Source organism: Erpetoichthys calabaricus, chromosome 10 (assembly GCF_900747795.2).
Source record: "Erpetoichthys calabaricus chromosome 10, fErpCal1.3, whole genome shotgun sequence".
Lineage (NCBI taxonomy): Eukaryota > Metazoa > Chordata > Cladistia > Polypteriformes > Polypteridae > Erpetoichthys > Erpetoichthys calabaricus.
The window spans coordinates 23,906,594-23,931,160 of NC_041403.2; the positions used below are offsets into that span (position 1 = coordinate 23,906,594).

General features: G+C 39.7%; 1 protein-coding gene across 2 annotated transcripts in view; it reads right to left on the minus strand.

The window, feature by feature from the left end:
• Positions 1 to 24,567, minus strand: part of LOC114658898 (BMP/retinoic acid-inducible neural-specific protein 3-like) — a 662,885-nt gene that overhangs the window by 110,798 nt on the left and 527,520 nt on the right. For both annotated transcript variants that reach the window (XM_051932809.1, XM_028811008.2), the window contains one exon: positions 6,677 to 6,867. In XM_051932809.1, coding sequence (XP_051788769.1) covers positions 6,677 to 6,867 — 191 coding nt within the window. The remainder of the gene's footprint in view (positions 1 to 6,676; positions 6,868 to 24,567) is intronic.

The following is a 24,567-nucleotide window of genomic DNA, read 5'->3' on the forward strand; positions in this document are numbered from 1 at the left end:
CATTAATCTGAGGTTTATAACAGAATGGTCCACTTATAAAGCAGCACATAAAGGACTTTCAGACTAGAGAAAGAGAGGTTAGGAGCATGTGTCGATATAGCGTGTTGCCACACCCAACACATGACAAACCACCTCAAGATCCCAGATTAGGACCCAAGTGCAGCCATGCAATGGGTGACACCTCAGCACCACACTAGTTCAGATGGAATGGACCGGTGTAAGATTTTTTTACAGTGTATGGAGTGCCAATTCTGCCACCAACCCCCAGGTTTTTCCCTGCAAGTTAGAAGGCCTACATGCAGGGCTGGATGCAGATTAACGTGATACCCAGGACAGAGCAACTGCAGGTTAAAGGCCTTGCTCAAGGGCCCAATGGAGTAGAGTGTCACGCACATGCGATTGGGAGGCTGCTAAAGGACCTGAATAATGGTAGTTCCATGCTAGGACAGGGGCTGGCAAGGTGCACCGACTTTCTCTCTTGATCCTCTGTAGACCATTCATGGGAAATCCCGCATGGTTACAGCACCAATGATGACATCACTTTCGGTTCCGGCGGCTATAAAGATGCCACTTCCAGACTTGATGATGTCACTTCCCGTTCTGGAGCCAATGACAATGTCACTTCCAGTTCTGGCACCAACAATGACGTCACTTCCGGTAGTGGCATTCAAAACTGTCATCTTTGCTCATCTAGATCAGTTCTGTTTTGGACTTGGACCTGAACACTATTCAACTGAAAATAACCCATTTGCAGCCAGGGCACAATATACGGGTGGCTGCCCCAAACCCTTTTGATGTCTCAGGTCTCTTCTTATGACAAGAGTCTCTTCTGGTGTTTATGGGATTAGAACCAGCAACTTTTCGATTACCAGTGCAGATCCCTAGCCTCAGAGCCACCACTCTGCCCACACTCCACCTTTCGGACTAGGAGAAACAACATTCTCTTCTGTGATGAAAACAAAATTAAGTTGCTTGGCCTCGATTCGTAGATTCATGCTAAAGCACTGCTCATCACCTTCCTAATATCATTCCAATGGTGAAACATGGTTGTGGCAGCATCATGATGTGGGGTTGTTTTCAGTGAAAGGGACTGGGAGACAAGTCAGGGTTGAGGGAAACAGGGCAGAACAAAGTACAGTATATCCTTTATGAAAACCTGCTCCAGAGCATTCTGGACCTCAGACTGGGACAAATATTCACCTTTACAACATCACAAGACCCTAAGCACAAATCAAAGACAACACAGGAGATGCTTAGGCTCAACTCTATGAATATTTTTAATTGGTCAAGCCAGAGCCTGGATTTCACCCCAGCTAAACATCTCTGGAGAGTCCTGAAAACAGCTGTCTACCAACGATCTCCATCCAATGTGACAGAGCTTGAGAGTATCCGACAAGAAGAATGGAATAAATTCCACAGGTTCAGGTGTGCAAAGCTTCACACTAAATACTAAAGATAGGGTCTGAATACTTGTGTCAATGGGATATTTCTGTTTTTTATTTTCAATAAATAAGCAAAAAAGTGTAACTTTCTGTTTCCACTTTGTCATTCAGGAGTATGTAATGGTGCTTGATGAGGAAAAAAAAAAGAATTTAAACAATTATAGGCTGCAATATATCAACATAACAAAACGTGAAAAAAGTAAAGGGGTCCAAATACTTTCTGAAGGCACTGTATTATTTATATTCTTTGTTGAGGCCTTGTCAAGTAGGGTATAAAACCAAACAAACCAATATATTTTATTAAGAAAGATAAGTGATAATTTGGATATAGGGAAAACTCAAAGTAACAATTTAATAACTGAACACATACTTTCTTCTGCCCCTCTGGGCCTACCTCAACAGATCACCTATCTCTGGTCTGAGCACTCCCCATAACACCTTCAAAATTTACCCAACAGAAGAACAGTATTCCTTCTCAGTTCCATATCTCTTCTGGGACTACCTTCTCCTTGCCTCTACTCTAAGCTTTTTTGGCTTGTGAAGTGAAAGTCCATTTGAGTATCCCAGACATTGGTGTCACTCTGGACTTGGCTTGATTCTACCAAAATGTCCCTATCCGTGGAGCTCCCACTGTTAGCTCATATTATCTATTCAAGCCCACTGGGCCAATGGCCATAAAAGACAAGACAACCTGTCAGAACCTGTTTTAATGCACAAGGAACAGAAGCCCAATTACAAGACCAAGTACCCTTTTTCTGCCATCTCTTGGTGGGAAGGAGTCCCCAGACAGCATTCCTGGTACTGCTTTTCCTGGGAACTTTTGTAACATTCACACGACCAGCAGGGGTGTAGCACAGAACTCTGACCCCTACACAAAAGCCATTTCTGTTGGTCCCTTCCTCTTGATCCATGTCTGTCACACGTCCTTTTCATTCCAGGCTTTGAGAGCCCCCTCCCACCCAGTGGACCCTGGGTAATCATTACCCTTCCCCAACACTACAACACCCATAACAACTGCCATCCGTACCACTGTGTGTTCCAGTTGGTCTCCCACCTAGAACAGTGCAAGTTATGCATCTGATCCTGCTCTACTTTGCACATACTGTATAATAAAACGGAGTAGCAATGGGGCATTTTATTTATGAGTTTATTAATTCAAGTCATTCTCTGTTAGAGGGACACCAATCGGCTATTTTTAATGAGTTAAAAGAATGGATGAAAAATAACTGCTTGTTTTCAAACACAAATGATCTAATGACAGAAATCTTTGGTGGAAATAATAAAGACAGCACAAAGGTTCTGTCATGTTTTAACTCAGTAATCGTATATATTATTTTTACTGTGTTATCGTACAATAAACTCGTCTGGTTAGCCAATAAGAGACTTGTGTAAGCCTGTTACACAGAATGGTGTACATTAATAAATTTTACCAGCAAATTGCTGTAGAGATGGTGCACACATAGTGTTAGAAACATTAAACACAAGTGGATTCTGAATATTTATGTCTGCTACTATTCATAAGGAATGAAACTTATAATTCTCATCGCCACAGTTTGACTCTGCATCTTGAGGCAACAATCCCACACAAAACCATGGTGGCCTTTGGTCACTTACCTGACAACTCAGATTTGTATATTTTCTTCCTTACGTAGAACCTGCTGATCTATCACAGTCCAAAAACGTGCAGGTTAGGTGCATTGGCGATTCTAAATTGGCCCTAGTGTGTGTCTGGTGCCCTACCCGGGGTTTGTTTCCTGCCTTGTACCCTGTGTTGGCTGGGATTGGCTCCAACAGACCCCTGTAACCCTGTAGTTACGATATAGCGGGATGGATAATGGATGGATGGATGGACAAGGAGTTGAAGTTACTTGATTGTGCTCAAAAAGTGTCAGTAGTGGGACTTGAATCACCAACCTTTTTAAAGTTCAAAGCCATTATGCCATCACTTACAAAATACAAAAGTTTTAGGTCTGTGGCATGAACTGTATTAACCTGTGTATATTTTTGAGTGTTACTAAGTCTAAGATGAGCTTAATCAATAGTCCTAATGTAGAGAAATTAAGTTTTCGTCACTATAATGTAAGAAGGAATTCTAATGATTACTTTAACTGATTTATACATCCATCTATCGATTGTCACACACATGCACTTGGTAGACAACTTCAAGACTCATACAGATGTAATTATACTCCCAGCCAGGTGTTGGCACTGTTAGAACATTAGAACAGAAGAACAATCTGGGGGGTGGGGGGTTTGGGGGGAGGAGAGAAAGAGAACAAGCTATTTCTGATGTATCCTTTTCATCCCCACAATTTTAAGTGCCAACACAACAATAGGCTTCATAGGTACAACTCCTTGCAAAAATAGGACATTAAGGTTAAAGCTATCAAATGTAATAATGTTCAACCTTAATTTAAGAATCTTAGAACAATCTAGATGAGAACAGGCCATTCAACCCAAAAAAGTTTTATTTATTTTATTTTATTGCCAGTCCTATCCACATAATTCTTCTAAGATAACATCACATTGCCTAATCCCTTTTCTCATTCTCCCACTACAGAAACACTGATTTTCAACCACATCCCTAATAGATAGATAGATAGATAGATAGATAGATAGATAGATAGATAGATAGATAGATAGATAGATAGATAGATAGATAGATAGATAGATAGATAGATAGATAGATAGATAGATAGATAGATAGATACTTTATTAATCCCAATGGGAAATTCACATTCTTCAGCAGCAGCATACTGATACAATAAATAATATTAAATTAAAGAATGATAATAATGCAGGTGAAAAACAGACAATAACTATGTATAATGTTGAATGTTAACGTTTACCCCTCTGGGTGGAATTAACGAGTCGCATAGTTTGGGGGAGAAACGATCTCCTCAATCTGTCAGTGGAGCAGGACAGTGACAGCAGTCTGTCGCTGAAGCTGCTCTTCTGTCTGGAGATGATACTATTAAGTGGATGCAGTGGATTCTCCATAATTGATAGGAGCCTGCTGACATCACTTCTGGTCTTTGATCACCTGAACCCACTTCTTCCTGTCCTCCAGACTAAAAAACGGCTCCACTATCATCTTGGAGTCAGTCGAAGATAGACTAATGTGTGAAAAGACCAAAAACTTATTGCCGTTGTTGTCTTTCAATCTGTCAGTTATATGGGGAAACACTATGGTGCCCCAACTCTTTTACTTTTTCTTTTCTCATTATTATACCATGTATCTTCAAACCTGCTTCATCCAGTTCCTGGATTGCATGGGCAAAAATGCCTATCATTGCAGGATTGGGAACAAGGCAAAAAAACAGGTTACAGGTTTCATTCATGTACCCACGTGCTTACATTCACTAATATTGGGTCACATCCAGTGTTGTGCATGAACTAGAGTGTGTTCATTGAACAAGCTCATTTTTCTAAGAACGGTGAACTTAACGTAATGAATTTGCAAGTGAAGAACTTCAACGTGAGCTAGTTCAGTTTCAGGTGACATTCTGGATCTTGATTAGATCCAGATTAAATGTTTTGCCTTACCCTGTAATGTAGGGGTGGAGCCGAATCTGAATACGGTATTCGGATAAGCAGAAATAGTGGATTTTTACGAATATTTTTTTCGTACGAATGTTTTGCCATTTATTTGTATTCGGAAGAAATAACGTCATATCAAACAGGCCCTGTCTGTATCTGCCTGCTTGTGTTTAAGCTGCACCACTGCTGAAACAAGCTTTCGCTTTTAGGAAAACATTATACTTCGTGAGGCCACTTTATATTTTCCTCCATTGGACGTGCAATATGTGGCGGGAATTTTGACCAGCAGCGTAATAAGTTAGTTCAACTACACGCTCACCATTTGTGTGACATGGTTGGAAATAGAACGGTAATTTATATGTATGCTTGCACCTATTTAATTTCTTTTTTGACCAGGAGGATATTAGCATATATGGTTATACGTGTTTGTTGCTGGGTATAACTCAATAAAGTGTATTTAAATAAAAAAGTCTTCATCCATCCATCCATTTTCCAACCCGCTAAATCCGAACACAGGGTCACGGGGGTCTGCTGGAGCCAATCCCAGCCAACACAGGGCACAAGGCAGGGAACCAATCCTGGGCAGGGTGCCAACCCACCGCAGGACACACACAAACACACCCACTCACCAAGCACACACTAGGGCCAATTTAGAATCGCCAATCCACCTAACCTGCATGTCTTTGGACTGTGGGAGGAAACCGGAGGGCCCGGAGGAAACCCACGCAGACATGGGGAGAACATGCAAACTCCACGCAGGGAGGACCCGGGAAGTGAACCCAGGTCCCCAGATCTCCCAACTGCGAGGCAGCAGCGCTACCCACTGTGCCACCATGCCGCCCAAAAGTCTTCATAATTATTGTATTTTATTTAAGAACACGGTAACAGTCTAATATAAGGCATGCAAAATTAAAAAAAGTAAACTCATGGGTTATTTATTCTCACTCCTTAAAAAATACAAAAATTAACTGAAAATGAACTAGTTCAAAACTATGAACGTGAATTTATTCATTTTAATCTGTGCAAACTGAACTTTGAGCTAGTTCTTATGAGGTGTCAACTTACACAACACTGGTCATATCATTATGTTTGTACACAAGTAGATAATCCAGAATAATAAGGCAAAATCCCACACAAGCATAAGGGGAACACACAAACTCCACATAGACACTGGTCAGTCTGGGATTTGAATGCAGAACAGGACACTAGTGCTGGAAGCCACCAGTGATCACCATTCTCCATTCAACTAAAACCAAGTAGACCATAAAGGCAATCACAGTGCTAGATCTAACAGTCTGTGCATGAAATGAAACATTTTGACAGATGTCATAAAACAACATTCTACATTCACTGAAGTATTTACCCAACATATTATTTTCCAGATGTGCTTAGTCTAATATAGTGATCTGAGTTAATCGCAGCAGCATCAGACATAAGGCAGAAATAAATGTATGCAGGGACACTTTTGTACTTATAGATCCACTTTTTCACGTCAAAATCAATTCAACATAGAACAGCGGCAAACAAAAAAAAAAATTCACAAGGACACCGAGAGAATATATAAATTCCATGTAAACAGTGTCCACAATTAACTCTGGACCTGGAGCAGAGAAACAGAAGTGCTAACCAGTGCCCCATCATACTTTTATACACTCGACCCATCGCTCTCATTAATTACAAAACAAGGCTGGTACCTCCTAATGTCGATGACTGCAGAAAATGAGTTCCATATTTCTTGATGATGTTTTCGGTGATCTTTTTAAGGCTTGGTCTGCGTCCCAGTGCTCGAATATTCTTCATAAACTCTGGATCAAGGGGCAAAGCAAAACCGTTGTAGTCTTTCCTTTCTAATGCAAGATTGTTGACCTTCCAGCGTCCAAACTCTCTATGAAATGAAAACAAAGTCTCATGTCATATAGTGCACTGAATACAATAAAACTAGTGCTCTACTTTAAGCACTTAAAACTTTTAGCTCCACATGTATGAGCTCTATAGGTTTTAAACATTATTAATGTTCAGTTTATCTATCTATGCATTGCAAATACTGAATGTGGCAAAGTATTGTAATTCTGGCACTGGGAACAGGAGTTATTTAACACCATTCTGATAAGAGCAGCAATGTTATTCCATACACTTACAAGAAAATCTTAAAAAATAAAGATGGAGCAGTTTTAAGTTAGTGTTGGATAATATGGTGTTTGATTTATACATTTCATCTTTACCTCCATTACAGCCTTAAAAAGGAAAGCATGGCTAATTCAAGTTTAAGTGGGCTATGCTGGATTCATGTAAATAAACACCATCCATTTATCTAATTTCACTATAATTGTATTGGTCATACAGCAATATTTATAACAAATGAATGCTAAGATACGGTTTATCAGGCATTAGAGGAAGATGAATAATTATGCTAATGTGAAACACAAACAAAGTCCTTGATAAGTAATGTTTGAATTGTAAACACTCTATGAAGTGCAAACCCTTACTAATCGGGACTGCCATACCAATTAGCCACACAATTCCTCCATAGAGCTACTTAATGCACTACTTCCTGCAGTTTGCTTTTTCTGAAAATGAAGGCAGTATAACTTTATTAGGTCAACAGGTTGATGTAAAAAATCTGCAACGTATAAATAAATCGTTGTGAAAATTTAAGTTAAAATGCTGTGCACTCTTACTTTATTTAAGAGTTACATTTTAAACAGAACATTAGAGCATTCAAATAGTCCAGACAAGAACAGGCCATTCAGCCCAACAAAGCTTGCCAGTCCTATCCTCTTAAGTTTACTTTTAAAAGTCCCTAAAGTTCAACTGTCACTTAATCCAGGGGTTTTGTGGGAAAAGAAAAATGTCTTAATGTTTGTGTGAAATTTACCCTTAACAATTTCCAACTGTGTTTCAGTGTTCTTGTTGAATTCTTTTTAAAATAACAATCTTGATCCACTGAACTAATTCCCTTAATAATTATAAATACTACAATAATGTCGCCTCTTAATCCCTTTTTACTTAAACTGTAAACTGCTTAAACTGCTCATCTCTTTTAGTCTTTCCTCATAATTTATCCCCTGTAGCCCCTGAATTAGCCGAGTTGCTCTTCTCTGGCTTTTTCCCAGCACTGCTATGTCCTTTTTGTAGCCTGGAGACCAAAACTGCACCCAGTACTCCAGATGAGGCCTCACCAGTGTGTTTTAAAGCTTCAGCAGAACCTCCTGTGACTCGTACTCCACACATCAAGGCGCTATATAACCTGACATTCTGTTTACCTTCTTGACGGCTTCTGAACACTGTCTGGCAGTTGATAGTCCACTACGACTCCTAAGTCCTTCTCATAAGGTGGACTTTCAATGTTCAGATCTCCCTTTGTGTATTCAGACCTCACATTTTTGCTTCCTACGTGTAATACTTCACATTTACTGACATTAAATTTCCTCTTCCAAATTCTACCCAAGCCTATGTGCTGTCCAGGCCCCTCTCTAATCACTCAATGGATCTGAGATTATCTGCCAATCCACTTAGCATGGTATCATCAGCAAACTTAACCAGCTTGTTATTTATATTCTTATCCAAATCATTTATATGCATTAAAAATAGCAGCGACCCCAGCATTGACCCCTGTGGGACACCACTCATAACATCAGCCAATTCAGGCTGTAACAGTGCAAAATTCACAATTGGTAAGCCAGTTTGAAAAGATAAGTTTTGAGGACAGTTTTAAAATGTGATATTGAATTGAGCTAACGAATATAACAGGGAAGAGAATTCTAGAGTTGATGGACACCATGAGTGAATGCTCGAGCTTCCACAGAACAGAGTTTGACGTGTGGTACAGAAAGGAGAGCTGCAGATGAGGGTCTGAGTGATTGAGAGAGAGTGCAAGTCTGTAGGAGATCAGTGAGGTAAGGAGGAGCGAGGTTGTGGAGAACTTTAAATGTTAAGAGCAGTATTTTGTATTGTATTCGGTAGTAAACAGGGAGCCAGTGAAGTTGAGAGAGAATAGGTGTGATATGTTCAGTGGATTTAGAAGAGCAGGTTATTAATCTGGCAGCAGATTTTTGAATAAGTTGTAAGCGATGTATATGTTTTTGTGGGATGTCAGATAGAATAGCATTACAGTAATCTATACGTGAGGTGACTAGGGCATTAACCAATATTTCAGTACTGTGTTGCGTAAGAACAGGACGAAGTCTAGAAATGTTGTGGAGATGGAAGAAGGCAGTCCGAGAAACATTACTATTTGGGAAGAAAAAGAGAGAGTACTGTCAAGAATGACACCCAAGCTCTTCACCTGGATAGAGATGTTTGGGTTAATATTGTTAATTAAAATAGAAGAATGGTTAACCTTAGCAAGTGTGGATTTAAAACCAATGAGGAGCACCTCAGTTTTATTGCTGTTTAGTTGGAGAAAAATGTGAGTCATCTATGTCTTTATGTCCTGGAGACATGCCATAAGGGCATCTGGAGGGAAAACAGAAGTAGATTTAGTGGATAGATATAGCAGTGTGTCATCAGCGTAACAATGAAATTTAATACCATGGTGCCGGAAGATATTATCTATTGGGAAGATATAAATGAGAAAAAGAAGCGGCCTCAAAACAGAACCCTGCGGGACTCCCTGAGTAACGACTGCATCCTCAGATTTAAAGCCCTTTATTTGAACAAATTGCCTCCTATCAGTGAGGTAGGAAGAAAACCATTGGAGGACAAGGCCACAGACTCCAAAACTAGCTAGTCGTTTCAAAAGTATCTGATAGGATATGGTGTCAAATGCGGAGCTGAGGTCAAGAAGCACAAGAATTGATAAAAGTCTCATATCAGCTGCCCGGAGAAGATCATTTATGATTTTGACCAGAGCAGTTTCTGTGCTGTGTTTAGGACGAAACCCAGATTGAAACTGTTCAAAAAGGTTATTTTTTGAAAGATGGGACTGGAGTTGGGAGGCAACTATCTTTTCAAGAACTTTAGATATGAATGGAACATTTGAAATAGGCCAATAATTGTTAAGGATATTTGGGTCTAAACCAGGTTTTTCAGAATTGGAGTAATTGAGGCTGTTTTTAGTGAGAGGGGGACCGTGCCTGTAGTAAGGGAAGAGTTAACTATAGTAGTTATCATGGGGGAAATATGTGACAGACAGGACTTAGGATAGCTTGTAGGTATTGGATCTAATTGGCATGTGGAAGAATTAGATTTTGTTATAAGCTCCGAGATATTATTTTCAGCTGGTAAACTGAAATCTGAGAATAAGGTGGCTGGTGAGGGAATATGGGTGATAGTGGAGAGTATGTCATTTTCTGCTGAGATAGAGGAAGTAAGTTGCTAGTGGATTTTTTCTACTTTTTACTACTTTAAAATTAACTATTATTTATATTAAACGTTTTTCCAGTTCTGGGTCCCTGGAAATTTGAGGGCTTGTCTGAAGTGAAATGTTGAGGCTGACACCTGTCACATGGCCTTGTACACAGAATGGCATTTGTGCAATTTATCTCAAAGTATCCAACTCTGAGTCATGGGGAGTTGTAAGGGAAAAGAAAAAAAAAAGGGGTGCTTGAAACTGCCTGCCAGTTATGTTAGAACATCCTGACTTCATTTGTACCATCACACTTTATATTAGGAAATAACACATATATCACATATATCATTTAACTTTGTGCTGTGTTCTGTGATAACAGTCTACTTATAAGAAGTCGTATTCTGTCAGCTAAATGTTTAGACAAGAATTTTAATGATTAACTATTTTGGGGGCTATTTAATGGCAGAGGGGTATTACTAGAATGGACCTTTTCTCTGAATGCTCATTGGTGGGTCTGAAATGTTTACCAGCTACAATATGTAAATGAGCCTAAGTGATATCAGGAGCTGTTCTCTTAAGAGTAATCGGACTTGCTAAGGAGAGCCTTACAGATCACACAACTTATAGAGATGACTCAGGATTTTTTTTATTTATTAAGTAGTTTCTGTAACAGAGTCTATTCTGGTGGCACTACAGTAGACACAAAATATGGGATTCAGCCCAGAACATGTGTACCAGTCATTTGCGGGACTCACACACTCACACATCCATACAAATACAAGGAATACAAGATACAGTGCATCCGGAAAGTATTCACAGCGCATCACTTTTTCCACATTTTGTTATGTTACAGCCTTATTCCAAAATGGATTAAATTCATTTTTTTCCTCAGAATTCTGCACACAACATCCCATAATGACAACGTGAAAAATGTTTACTTGAGATTTTTGCAAATTTATTAAAAATAAAAAAATTGAGAAAGCACATGTACATAAGTATTCACAGCCTTTGCCATGAAGCTCGAAATTGAGCTCAGGTGCATCCTGTTTCTCTTGATTATCCTTGAGATGTTTCTGCAGCTTCATTGGAGTCCACCTGTGGTACATTCAGTTGACTGGACATGATTTGGAAAGGCACACACCTGTCTATATAAGGTCCCACAGTTGACAGTTCATGTCAGAGCACAAACCAAGGATGAAGTCAATGGAATTGTCTGTAGACCTCCGAGACAGGATTGTCTCGAGGCACAAATCTGGGGAAGGTTACAGAAAAATTTCTGCTGCTTTGAAGGTCCCAATGAGCACAGTGGCCTCCATCATCCATAAGTGGAAGAAGTTCAAAACCACCAGGACTCTTCTTAGAGCTGGCTGGCCATCTAAACTGAGCGATCGGGGGAGAAGGACCTTAGTCAGGAGGTGTCCAAGAATCTGATGGTCACTCTGTCAGAGCTCCAGAGGTCCTCTGTGGAGAGAGGAGAACCTTCCAGAAGGACAACCATCTCTGCAGCAATCCACCAATCAGGCCTGTATGGTAGAGTGGCCAGACGGAAGCCACTCCTTAGTAAAAGGCACATGGCAGCCCGCCTGGAGATTGCCAAAAGGCACCTGAAGGACTCTCAGACCATGAGAAAGAAAATTCTCTGGTCTGATGAGACAAAGATTGAACTCTTTGGTGTGAATGTCAGGCGTCACGTTTGGAGGAAACCTGGCACCATTCCTACAGTGAAGCATGGTGGTGGCAGCATCATGCTGTGGGGATGTTTTTCAGTGGCAGGGACAGGGAGACTAGTTAGGATAAAGGGAAAGATGACTGCAGCAATGTACAGAGACATCCTGGATGAAAACCTGCTCCAGAGCGCTCTTGACCTCAGACTGGGGCGACGGTTCATCTTTCAGCAGGACAACGACCCTGAGCACACAACCAAGATATCAAAGTAGTGGCTTCAGGACAACTCTGTGAATATCCTTGAGTGGCCCAGCCAGAGCCCAGACTTGAATCCAATTGAACATCTCTGGAGAGATCTTAAAATGGCTGTGCACCGACGCTTCCCATCCAACCTGATGGTGCTTGAGAGGTGCTGCAAAGAGGAATGGGCAAAACTGGCCAAGGATAGGTGTGCCAAGCTTGTGGCATCATATTCAAAAAGACTTGAGGCTGTAATTGCTGCCAAAGGTGCATCAACAAAGTATTGAGCAAAGGCTGTGAATACTTATGTACATGTGATTTCTCAGTTTTTTTATTTTTAATAAATTTGCAAAAGTAAGTAAACTTTTTTCACATTGTCATTATGGGGTGTTGTGTGCAGAATTCTGAGGAAAAAAATGAATTTAATCCATTTTGGAATAAGGCTGTAACAAAACAAAATGTGGAAAAAGTGATGCGCTGTGAATACTTTCCGGATGCACTGTATATTCCAGCCAGCATGAACATTTCAAACAAATATAAAGTAGCAGACCATATCCTTCTTAAAATTTCCATCAGGAGGCAGCTGAAGAATGAATGGCAATTCATATTTATCGCATCTGCAATTGCACATTTCATTGTAGATAGATAGATAGATAGATAGATAGATAGATAGATAGATAGATAGATAGATAGATAGATAGATAGATAGATAGATAGATAGATAGATAGATAGATAGATAGATAGATAGATAGATAGATAGATAGTGTGGGACATGGCCGGCCTTTTATCCCGGCCAATACCCCCAGGCCGCTAGGTGGAGCACTGCCTGCAACATAGAGGTGCCCCGAGTTCCAGCAGGGCAACATGAACCATGGAGTTTTCATCCACAGACCTGCTGGATACCACAGGGGCCCCTAGAGTACGCTGCAGAGAGACCCAAGGACTATTACATGCCCTATAACTCGGAAGTACGTCTTGGTCATAGCGACAGGAGGGACGACGTACTTCCGGGGTGAAGAAAAAGGTTTTTTATCTGACCCGGAAGTGTTCTTAATCATGTGGACAGAGAGAGTGAAACACTTCCGAGTCAAGGACTATAAGAGTGGGAGATCCCAGACGTCGAACTGAGCTGGGTGGAAGGGTGGCAATGCGTCTGGGAGTGGTGGAATGTGTATTATTGATTTTTGTTTATTGGTTATTGGTTAATGAGTATTGTGGACAGGAGGGTGATTTATGTACTGTTTATTAATAAAAAGTCAAACTTTTGGACTTTTACCTGGTGTCTGACATATTGTCTGAGGGTTCAAGAGGACGAGAGCGCCTCAATCTGTCACAATAGATAGATAGATAGATAGATAGATAGATAGATAGATAGATAGATAGATAGATAGATAGATAGATAGATAGATAGATAGATAGATAGATAGATAGATAGATAGATAGATAGATAGATAGATAGATACTTTATTAATCCCAAGGGGAAATTCACAATTGTAGTCTGTGGTCATGACAGTACTGCAACTATGACTACTATTACAACTAACAGCACAGATTGTAAAGTAAATAAAGGGTCATTCAGTCATTATCCAACCCGCTACATCCTAACACAGGGTCACGGGGGGTCTGCTGGAGCCAAACCCAGCCAACACAAGGTGCAAGGTAGGAACAAACCCCGGGCAGGGCGCCAGCCCACAACAGGGAACATACACACCAGGGACAATTTAGGATCGCAAATGCACTTAACCTGCATGTCTTTGGACTGTGAGAGGAAACCGGAGCACCGAAGGAAACCCACGCAGATACAGGGAGAACTTGCAAACTGCATGCAGGGAGGACCCAGGAAGCGAACCCAGGTCTCCTTATTGCGAGGCAGCAGCGCTACCACTGCGCCACCATAACTAAAGGGTATGTTATAAATTTTGTTTATTATCTACACATATACTATACTAGTTCTTCATCTATCCACTAATCTACCTTACCCACTTATCCAGGACAGGGTAGCTATCCAGCAATCACAGGGCAAAAGGCAGAAGCAAACCCCTGGACAAGGCGCCAGTCCATTGCAGGGCAAACAAACTCACACACACACACACATACACGCACACGCACACACCACACACACACACACACTAGGTGTCAAATTATTATCATCAACCCACCTGACCTGCATGTCTTTGTATTGTGGGAGGAAGTCAGAGCACCTGCTTGGAAACCCAAGTGGACACAGGAAGAACATGCAAACTCAGTGCAGAAAACACCTGGGACATGAAACTCTGTCTCCTTACTTAAGACTTCATGTCGGCACCAGCATCCTGTTGACTGATTATTTTTTTTTTATAGTGACATGAAAGGTGCATGAACTTGTGTATTTAGTTATTCATTACTACATGATAGGCAGATATTATTAGTTAGGTAAATTAATGTTTATGGTATAGAAGTCTGCACATTTACAGGAACATTCTGGTATGGCCCCACCAAGAGTTTCATGGCAAAAATGCCACTGCTAATATCTACCAAATAAGATAACAAGACAAGCACCTAATTGATGTTAATATTAAATGCTTAAAGTTCAGCAAGAGAAGAAATGGAGGACTTGCCTACAACTTCTGCTTACTGAGCAGCAAAATATTATTTAGACACTCATGCAATCTCATAGTATGTATATACAGTATATAAAAAAAACACACTTCTGTCCTCAATTCTGACTAGGAGCAGTTTAAATCACCCTCCAGTGCTCACATTTTAGAAGTTTATGACGGCAGTTTTACTATTTTTGAACATTATCCAGGGCTGACTGTAAAAAAACGCTAAATAAAATATGCTTAATATGGCTGTTAAACACAGTCTCAAAGCAATAGCAAGTTCTGGATGAGACACTACTCTTTACGTTACACTCACTCACACTCCAGAATTTAAGAATTGTCATTTAAAAGTGGGCAAAAGTAATATTTAATAATTCAATATAATAGATAATGCCATGTTGTGGCAGTGTTCACCAATGCCAACCCAATGGTCTTTTTGCTCCTCCCATCACTCTCTCAGGTAGCTCCCTGTCCTTAGAAGGACGGCCTGCTGTTGCCACACGTGTTATGACTATGGCAGGCTAAGTTCCCCAGCAGATGGCACTGAAGCTGCTCATTTGAACGATGCAATACCAACTCATACTGTGGGTGACTGTGCCCATCCCAAGGCTGATGCATCTTGTCAGCTTTCACACTCACTCTTCTGCTTTCCATTGCATTACAAAAGCAAAACTGACCAATCACAAAATAAGCGAAAACTGACCAATCAGATGTCTCTGAGAGATAGACCTTAGTAGTAGATATGCATGGGGAAAAAGACAGCCAGAGAGTATAGTTTGCTCTGCCTCTCGTGAGGTCTGAGCCAGGAGCACATGGAAGAGCATGAAGGAAAGGAGAAGGACCTGCACATGCCTCATAGAATGTTCTCTCTTTTTTTTCAGGAGACAACTGTAAGTCTCAAGAAAAGGCACACACCCAAGAATATCACTGGATATTCAAGGAAGTGTAAAAATCCCAGCAATGGTAGGATTTGGATGGCTGCCTCTACCAGTCATATGTCACAGGAATCCTATAAAGGAGGGACAAGACAAAAGGACAGTGCCTGGAATCTACAAGTGGAAAGAACTAGCAATCACTAAAGAAGACCTCAGTTAAGAAGGGATCCAAAAGTCTGGGGTGTGATCTGTCCTGCATCTTAAGGTCCAAACCATTGAACTGAGTACCACCCCTTCAGGTCATCAATGGTTAAGGGTCCAAATAAAGAGAAGACAAAAACAGGAATGAGCATTCAAGTCTGAGCACCAAAAGGAACAGACCCTGGCCTAAATAGTAGGTGAATGGATAAACGTTTTAAGAGGGAATGTGTATTTATATATGTGAAGACAGAATGTATATGTGTATATATATATATATATATATATATATATATATATATATATATATATATATATATATATATATATATATATTTGCGTGTGTGTGTACGTGTGTACGTGTGTGTGTGTGTGTTTGTAAATGCAGCACTTCTTAGAGCCAGTTCAGTTAGAGTGAAAACACACTTTCACATAGACAGTAGTCAACCAAATGCAGGATTAACTGCCTTCATGCACAAGTGTCATATCTCACGGTAATAAAAACTTTTATAAGTGATTTGTTATTCAGTCCTTTATTTAGTCTGAGGTGCTAATCTCTTCTGGTGCCATCAAGGACCTTGTGGCCCCACTCTTCTGCAGGATGCCTTTGAATTCTTTTAATTTCAGGAGGTCCATTTTAGTTTTATTTGTACAACTCAAAACAATATAAGTGAAAATACACAAACACACACACGCACACACATATGGCTCTGTCTATCATTAAGGTGATTTCACTGCATACCCTGAGGCCTTAGCAAATGTGGCAGAAAAAAAAAGCCTAATATCAGGAAATGTCCGAGTTTTCACTGACAGTACAGGCACTCAGAGCAACCCCCTATCCATCACGCATATCTAACCCACTTCGATCCTTACAAATATAAACCAATCCAATTACACCTAAATAAAAAGCTATTAAATAAATAAATAAAAATGTTGGTAGCGCACAAGCAGAGCAGTTGTTTCTTAATTTGATGTGACAAAATAGTATTTCTGAACACTGCTATATTGTAAGGAAAAACTTAAGACAGAAAAGACGCCATTTTGTCAAAAACTGTACCTGACATTTGCAACTAAATTATAATTTGTTAAAGCTGTAAATACTGCTGTTGAGACTAATGAGCCTGACATCACAGAGAGTCAGGAAAAAGGTCATATCACTGCATCTGGAATCTTTAGCAGCAATCTGCGGTCCTATAACAGTGACATAGACAGGAACTGCAATGTGGACGACGACAAGCACGCTGTAGGAGATACGATGCACTTAACGTTACCAAACCCAAATGAAAGATACACTCTCTAGTCCTTTATTATATTTGGTACAAACATGCAAACCCAATACAAATCACTCAGTTACAAAAAGTGACATAGGACTTATAAAAAAAGTTTATTTGATATTCATATACTCAGTGAAAAGGATGTAATTTCTTATTAATTCATTTGATGCGTTCATTGTAATTCACAATCAGAGCTGGAGGTGGCAGAGTTAAAGATGCTAAGATTAGAACTGGGGGTGACAAGGATGGATAGGATTAGAAATGAGGACATTAGAGGGTCAGATCAGGTTGGATGGTTGGGAGACAAAGTCAGAGAGGCGAGATTGCATTGGTTTGGACATGTGCAGAGGAGAGATGCTGAGTATATTGGGAGAAGGATGTTAAAGACAGAGCTGCCAGGCAAGAGGAAAAGAGGAAGGCCTAAGAGAAGGTTTATGGATGTGGTGAGAGAGGACATGCAGGTGATGGGTGTAACATAACAAGATGCAGATATGGAAGAAGATGATCCGCTGTGGCAACCCCTAATGGGAGCAGCCAAAAGAAGAAGAAGAACTTGCACTACTTCTTTAAGAAGATTGTAATGCGCAATCAACAGGAACAGAAGGTGAGGTTAACAAGATATAATGTTTCTGAGTTTTTTGTTCTACTTCAATGCCTGATTTATTCCTGACATATGTGACATTCATAATGTTTTAATGTATACATGTGCCTAGTGGGGTAGTGAAGTGAGGGGAGCCTTTCCAATATAAAATAAATACACTGTCTATCCATCTATCGATCTATTTAGTATTATAAAATGCCTTTATTATCTATCATGGAGTGTCAAATCTATCTATCTATCTATCTATCTATCTATCTATCTATCTATCTATCTATCTATCTATCTATCTATCTATCTATCTATCTATCTATCTATCTATCTATCTATCTATCTATCTATCTATCTATCTATCTAGTATTATATGGTGCCTTTCCTATCTATCTATCATTTAGTGTCATTCTATTCTGTTTAACCATATAAGATAATTTACTCATCTTCCATCCAACTAAATCTACTCATACATCTCACTTAACATCTAAATTTCAGAGTCGTGAGTAGCCAAAGCTGATCCTGGCAGCACTAGGCTCAAACCAAGAACCTCTCTCTCTCTCGATGCTCACTCAGACTGAGCCAAATTAGAGGCACCAATCAGCCTGTCCTAAAATTTTTATGGTTTTTTGAAGGAAACCATAGTATTAGGGAAAGAAACAAAATGGATATACAAACAACTTACAAAGTCTGCACAGACATTGCTTAGGACTAGACTTATTAATTAATGGCATCAGCACTAACCACTGTGCCACCATGCTGCCTCTCTGATAACAGTTACAGATATATGTCTTCCTTCTCCTTCATACTTAATGATATAGTCACATTTTCTGCTTGCCCCATTTAGCTGCTCTCACTCCTTTTCCAGTTAAAAGCCTCTGGACTAATGATGTGTAATCCATCACAGTATAGCTTTATCTAGACAAAGTGCCTTCAGACCAGCTAATGCAAGGAAGCAGATAAAGTATAAGGATTTGATTTTCCATGTCCTATGCTATACAACAATAACTTTCTGCAAGGTCTTAAAATATTTCAGAGCAATGAAGTGGTCACTGGATCTGCAATGCACCCTTCCCTTTCTACCAGATACTGTAGTACAGGCCACAGCCCTCAACAATCCTAGATAGATAGATAGATAGATAGATAGATAGATAGATAGATAGATAGATAGATAGATAGATAGATAGATAGATAGATAGATAGATAGATAGATAGATAGATAGATAGATAGATAGATAGATAGATAGATAGATAGATAGATAGATAGATATTTGTCCTTAAAGGGAAATGTATTAAGCAGGGAATAAATAAATGCAATAACCTCCACCAGCTGTTCAACTATAAAAAAAAGAACAGAGCAAAAGTGTTATAAAACATTTGTATGGTCATGAACAATCACTTAAAGTTTCTCAAAAGCGAGTGTTATAATTTCAAGAATAAAACAAATAAATGAATGGAAGAGCTGTAGCTTAAGACCACTGACATTGCGTGAAACAGGATTAGTATCTTTAAGAAAGGAAGATCTACAGAAACTACTGAATGTAAAACTGGAGACAAAATGTAGGAGAAATTACTTTCCAATATCAAGGTCCAATACGCGATACGCAGAGAACTGAGATGCACTGGGGACCCACGCTCACTGTTCTTGCGAGATTACACCACTTTAGCAGCAGCCAATCAGAGCCCAAGAGAATGAAAATCCCACTCTGATTGGTTGAGTCTCCTCTTTCAGTCAATAACCGGCCTTGTAAGAAATCATCTGGGTACTGTAACGCAAAACTGTTTGTCTACCATAGTGAGTGCTGAAAACTGTATGCTTTGTTATGAATTGGCTGCAAAGTACACTACAGGTAGGATGTACTTATTGAATTTTTCCGCGATATAGCGGGGGCGCGATAGCCCTAGGGTCAAAAATTTGGTTTCCAAGGCAGTTTATTGTCTATTTCTGAGAAAGTGGGATGTGTGTAACATTTTGTTGCGATTGGACCAAAGGTATGAAATTTTATGAAGCACAAACACACTCACACACCCCCTTGCCACACACACACTGAGCTTTACATATTAGATTAAACCATAAGTTTAACTTTTCAGCTAAATATTTTTTTCATGTATACAAATTAGATTCTTTTTTAAAGAAATCTGTCAAACTTGTCACTCCTATCTATCCCAGAGGCTTGACTGATTAGTCTTGATGAAGACTCAGTCAAAGCCCAGTTTAGGATGGTAAAGGAACTTTAGTTAGAGAAATGCAGAGAAAAGCAAAGCAAAATGACACCTTTTATTGGCTAACTAAAAAGATTACAATATGCAAGCTTTCGAGGCAACTCAGGCCACTTCTTCAGGCAAAGATACGTCTTGCCTGGAGAAGGGGCCTGAGTTGCCTCGAAAGCTTGCATATTGTAATCTTTTTAGTTAGCCAATAAAAGGTGTCATTTTGCTTTGCTTTTCTCTACATTCACAATGGCTAACACGGTACAACACCCTAGTATTAGAGAAATGCATAAAGTGGAACTGCAAAATAAAATTAAATGGGAGCAAAATGCTGTTTATTTTTATATTAATTATGGTTTATGTCTTTATCCCATGATGATTTTTACATGATCCATAGTTTCTGGGTTTCTCTGTTGCAAGAACTTACACAGCATTACTGTATACAAGGCAACCAGTCCATTGAACAGCAATCCCACACGATTACTCCTCAATTGTTCTGACCTGCACATTTTTGGGATATGGAAGAAAAACAAGAGTACTATGGAATGGAAAAACAATATAGACACAGGAAGAAAATTAACAGCAATCCTGTCACACAGGTGGATATAATGTACCTTTTATTTGGGCGTTGAGTCTCATGCCCATTCCTCCACGTCCCTTCAGACAGAAAGACAACAGCCTGGGAAAAGAACTATGAACTTTGCTCTTGACTTCCCCTCTTGCTTTTTCTTTTTCAGTCCCAGGGGTTAAAACTCATCTCCAGAGCATCAAGTCATCCATTGCAAACCGTCATTAGAAGAAGGTGCATTAATGTAATTGGAATGTATTATTTGCAGACTGTTTTCTTTTACCAATTTTAAGTCAAATTCAGTGTTATGCAGTTCAATTCAGGTTATTTTTTTCTACAGTGCTCTTCACTGAGGACAGGCATAGAGCATTGTGAGAACTTCACAGGTACATACAGATACAAAGTTTACAAATTACTGATTACGTTATGAGTACACATACTGTAAAGCCACAGATTTGTGTAACCAGACTGGAGAATGCAAAACTGGTTAACATAAATGGAACCTAAGAATATCTGCCCATTATTAATTGTGGACAACAGAGGAGATAAAAACAAAAACAAAAACTCCAGGCAATAGGATCCCTGAAGAAAATAAACCTCTGGGGCGGTCCACATTCATACAGAACAGACAAAGGCAAAGGCCATGACACTGGGGTACTGCTCACAAAGGGACCTTAGCTCATGTGGGGGTCACACAATGTTTAATGAAATCATAAAATTGATGTGTTGCCTTCTCACAATAAAGTCAAATTTACAGTATAATGGTTGGCCATGCATAACAAGAGCCCAGTTATGCAACAGAATAAAAATTTTAAAAAATACAACCAAAATAAACTTTTGTGGTGAAATTTGTACCACACACACACACACAAACACACACACACACATATATATATATAACACTCATAACCATGAGTGTTGTGATGAATGGTTTTCACCTGCTAGGATACTATTTTGGGCATATTTTTTAACAGAGTCATATTATTATTATTATTATTTTTTGTTATGGCTTGTCACTTGTGATGATGATGTCAATGCATCACAATTTTAATGCTTATGTATATGAGGATGCACAAACCAGTGTGTTTCTTCGTGCCGGTCCCAAGCCCGGATAAATGGGGAAGGTTATGTCAGGAAGGACGTCCGTGTGTAAAATTTTGCCAAATCCATATGCAGACAGATGATCCGCTGTGGCAACCCCTAACGGGAGCAGCCGAAAGAAGAAAAAGAAAGATGTAGATGATTGTGGCTCTGTCTGTTTCTTTAAAAAAAGAAACTATTGTGGTGAATCTGGGTAGTCTGCCATATAAAACTGCTGCCTTCCATGTTGACTTGGACCACCACCTGTCCTGTTTGGTGCCATCTCCCATTCTCGGGGTCTCCCTCAGCCTTCCAGAGGTCATGACACTCTGGATACTTTACTAAAATTGTAAAATGTACTTTTATAATTATGACACCATATTGACATATTTAAGTTCAAGTTCGGATTTCTCGTCATCTGACAAGTGATAGTTATAAATGGCCATGAATACAAACACACACAATGAATACAACATCAGTTATTACAAGAAACACAGCTCATGTGGTCTTATGACCTGCATATGAAACCCATCCTTGAATCTAATGCTACGAGTCATAATGCTCCACAAAGATGAGACAGATGACTTACTAAGGCATGTGTTATACAGTGCCCTCCATAATATTTGGGACAAAGACTCGTTTCTCCTTGATATAACCCCTCAGCTCCACAATTTAAAATTACAAAGGAAACAATTCAGGCGTGATTAAAGTGCACATTGCAGACTTTCATTTAAAGGTATTTACATTCAGTCACACCATGTAGAAATGATAACACTTTTTATACATGCCCCCCAGTTCAGCGGTACATAGCAATGGCAGTCATATTTAACACTTTGTTGCATCTCCCTTCCATGCAATGACAGTTTGAAGTCTGAGATTCATAGACATCACCGGGTGCTGAGGATCATCTCTGGTGATGCCCTGCCAAGTCTCTTGTTATCACCATTCACTTCCAGAATTCTGCAGGCTTTTTAAAGGATTTTTTCACAACCTGTAATCTGGCCATCCTGTTTTTGTGACGACCTAGTGGTTATGATTCTTGCTGTGCAGTCTCTTTGTTTCTGTTCATGAAGTCTTTTGAGGATATTCATCTCTGACACATCCACATCTCCCTATGGCGGTGCAGGTCGGCTCCATGCTACCATTCTTGTCAGGAGCTTCATGAAAGATGAGGATTCCTCTGTCAGCAGCAGTGGAGGTCTTCCTTGGCCTACAATTCCCTTTGTGATTACTGAGCTCATCAGAGCGGTCTTTCTTTTGTAATGATATTCCAGAGAGTTGATTTTGTTCATCTTAAGGTTTTACCGATGTCTCCAATGGTTTTATTCTTGCGTTTCGGCCTCAATAATGGCTTCTCTGACTTTCATTGGCACATGTTGAACAAAGGCAACTACTACAGACTCCAAAGGGTAGAAGGAAGCCATGAAACCCACCTCAGGAATCACAAACACCAGTGACACCAAATGTCCCAAATAATTATGGTGCCCTGAAATGGGGGGAACCACGTAGAAAAAGTGTTGTCATTTCTACAAGGTGTGACTAAGATGTAGGTAATCCCCTTAAAAGAAAGTCTGCAATGTGCACTTTAATCACATCTGAATTGTTTTATTTGTAATTTTAAGTTGTGGAGTAGAGGGAAAAAACAAGGGAAAATGTGTCTTGGTCCTAATCATTATGGAGGGCACTGTATATGTTCTGAGTAATACATCTGAAGTGTGATCCTTCTGTTACTTTTCTGGAGGTCGATCAGACATTCTCTTCCACAGAGAGGCTATAAAATTTCTAGCAGACGCTCATCTACTGTCTTGTGACCCAATGTACACATCATCCATAAAGATCACTGTTGACCCTGCACTAGTGTTTTATCCTGAGGCTATCATTTGCTAAAACCCTTTTTAATTCTGCTGTGTTTTCCCATCTGGGGCCCCCAATGCTTTATTGCTTTGGCTTTATTTTATTTTGCTTATGCATTGTAGAGGAAATATGAAGGCAATAAAAAAGTGTAACCTAATCATGTTACAAAAGTGTATCTTTTCCTCCATTAATGTGAGTCAATTATTGAACTGTAGACTAATTAACTAATATACACTGACCAATTTTGTTTATTCTTATTTGGTTCCACTCTTCAAGTTAATATTCTAGTGCACCAATAATTACAAACAGTGGTATTTTTACTTTAAGGGCCATTTCTGCGCTGGTATCCCGAAGGTTGCAGGTTCGAATCCCCAACATTGCCAAAAAGAGATCCTACTCTGCTGGGCCCTTGAGCAAGACCCTTAACCTGTAATTGCTCCAGGGGTGCTGTACAATGGCTGACCCTGCGCTCTGACCCCAAGGGTTATGTAAAAACTAACAAATTCCTTAATACAAGAAATCGTATAAGGCGAAATAAAGAACAAAAAAAAAAACAAAAGTTCATAGTTCTTTTCCCAGGCTGTTGTCTTTCTGTCTGAAGGGACGTGGAGGAATGGGCATGAGACTCAACACCCTAATATAAGGTACATTATACCTTATTTGGTTCCACTCTTCAAGTTAATATTCTAGTGCACCAATAATTACAAACAGTGGTATTTTTACTTTAAGGGCCATTTCTGCGCTGGTATCCCGAAGGTTGCAGGTTCGAATCCCCAACATTGCCAAAAAGAGATCCTACTCTGCTGGGCCCTTGAGCAAGACCCTTAGCCTGTAATTGCTCCAGGGGTGCTGTACAATGGCTGACCCTGCGCTCTGACCCCAAGGGGTATGTGAAAACTAACAAATTCCTTAATACAAGAAATCGTATAAGGCGAAATAAAGAAAAAAAAAAAAATGTTGCAAAAATAAGTAAAAAGCCTCACTCAGTAATTTAACTTATTAATTGATATTTATAACAACCTTCAGCACTATTTTTTTCAAAATTTTCAATAATAAGCTCAATATAAATGATTGTAATTTTCTAACCTGCTCAAACCAGACAAGGGTCTTGGGGTGGGGGTTGGGAGTCTAGAGACCATCCCAGCCAACATAGAGCAC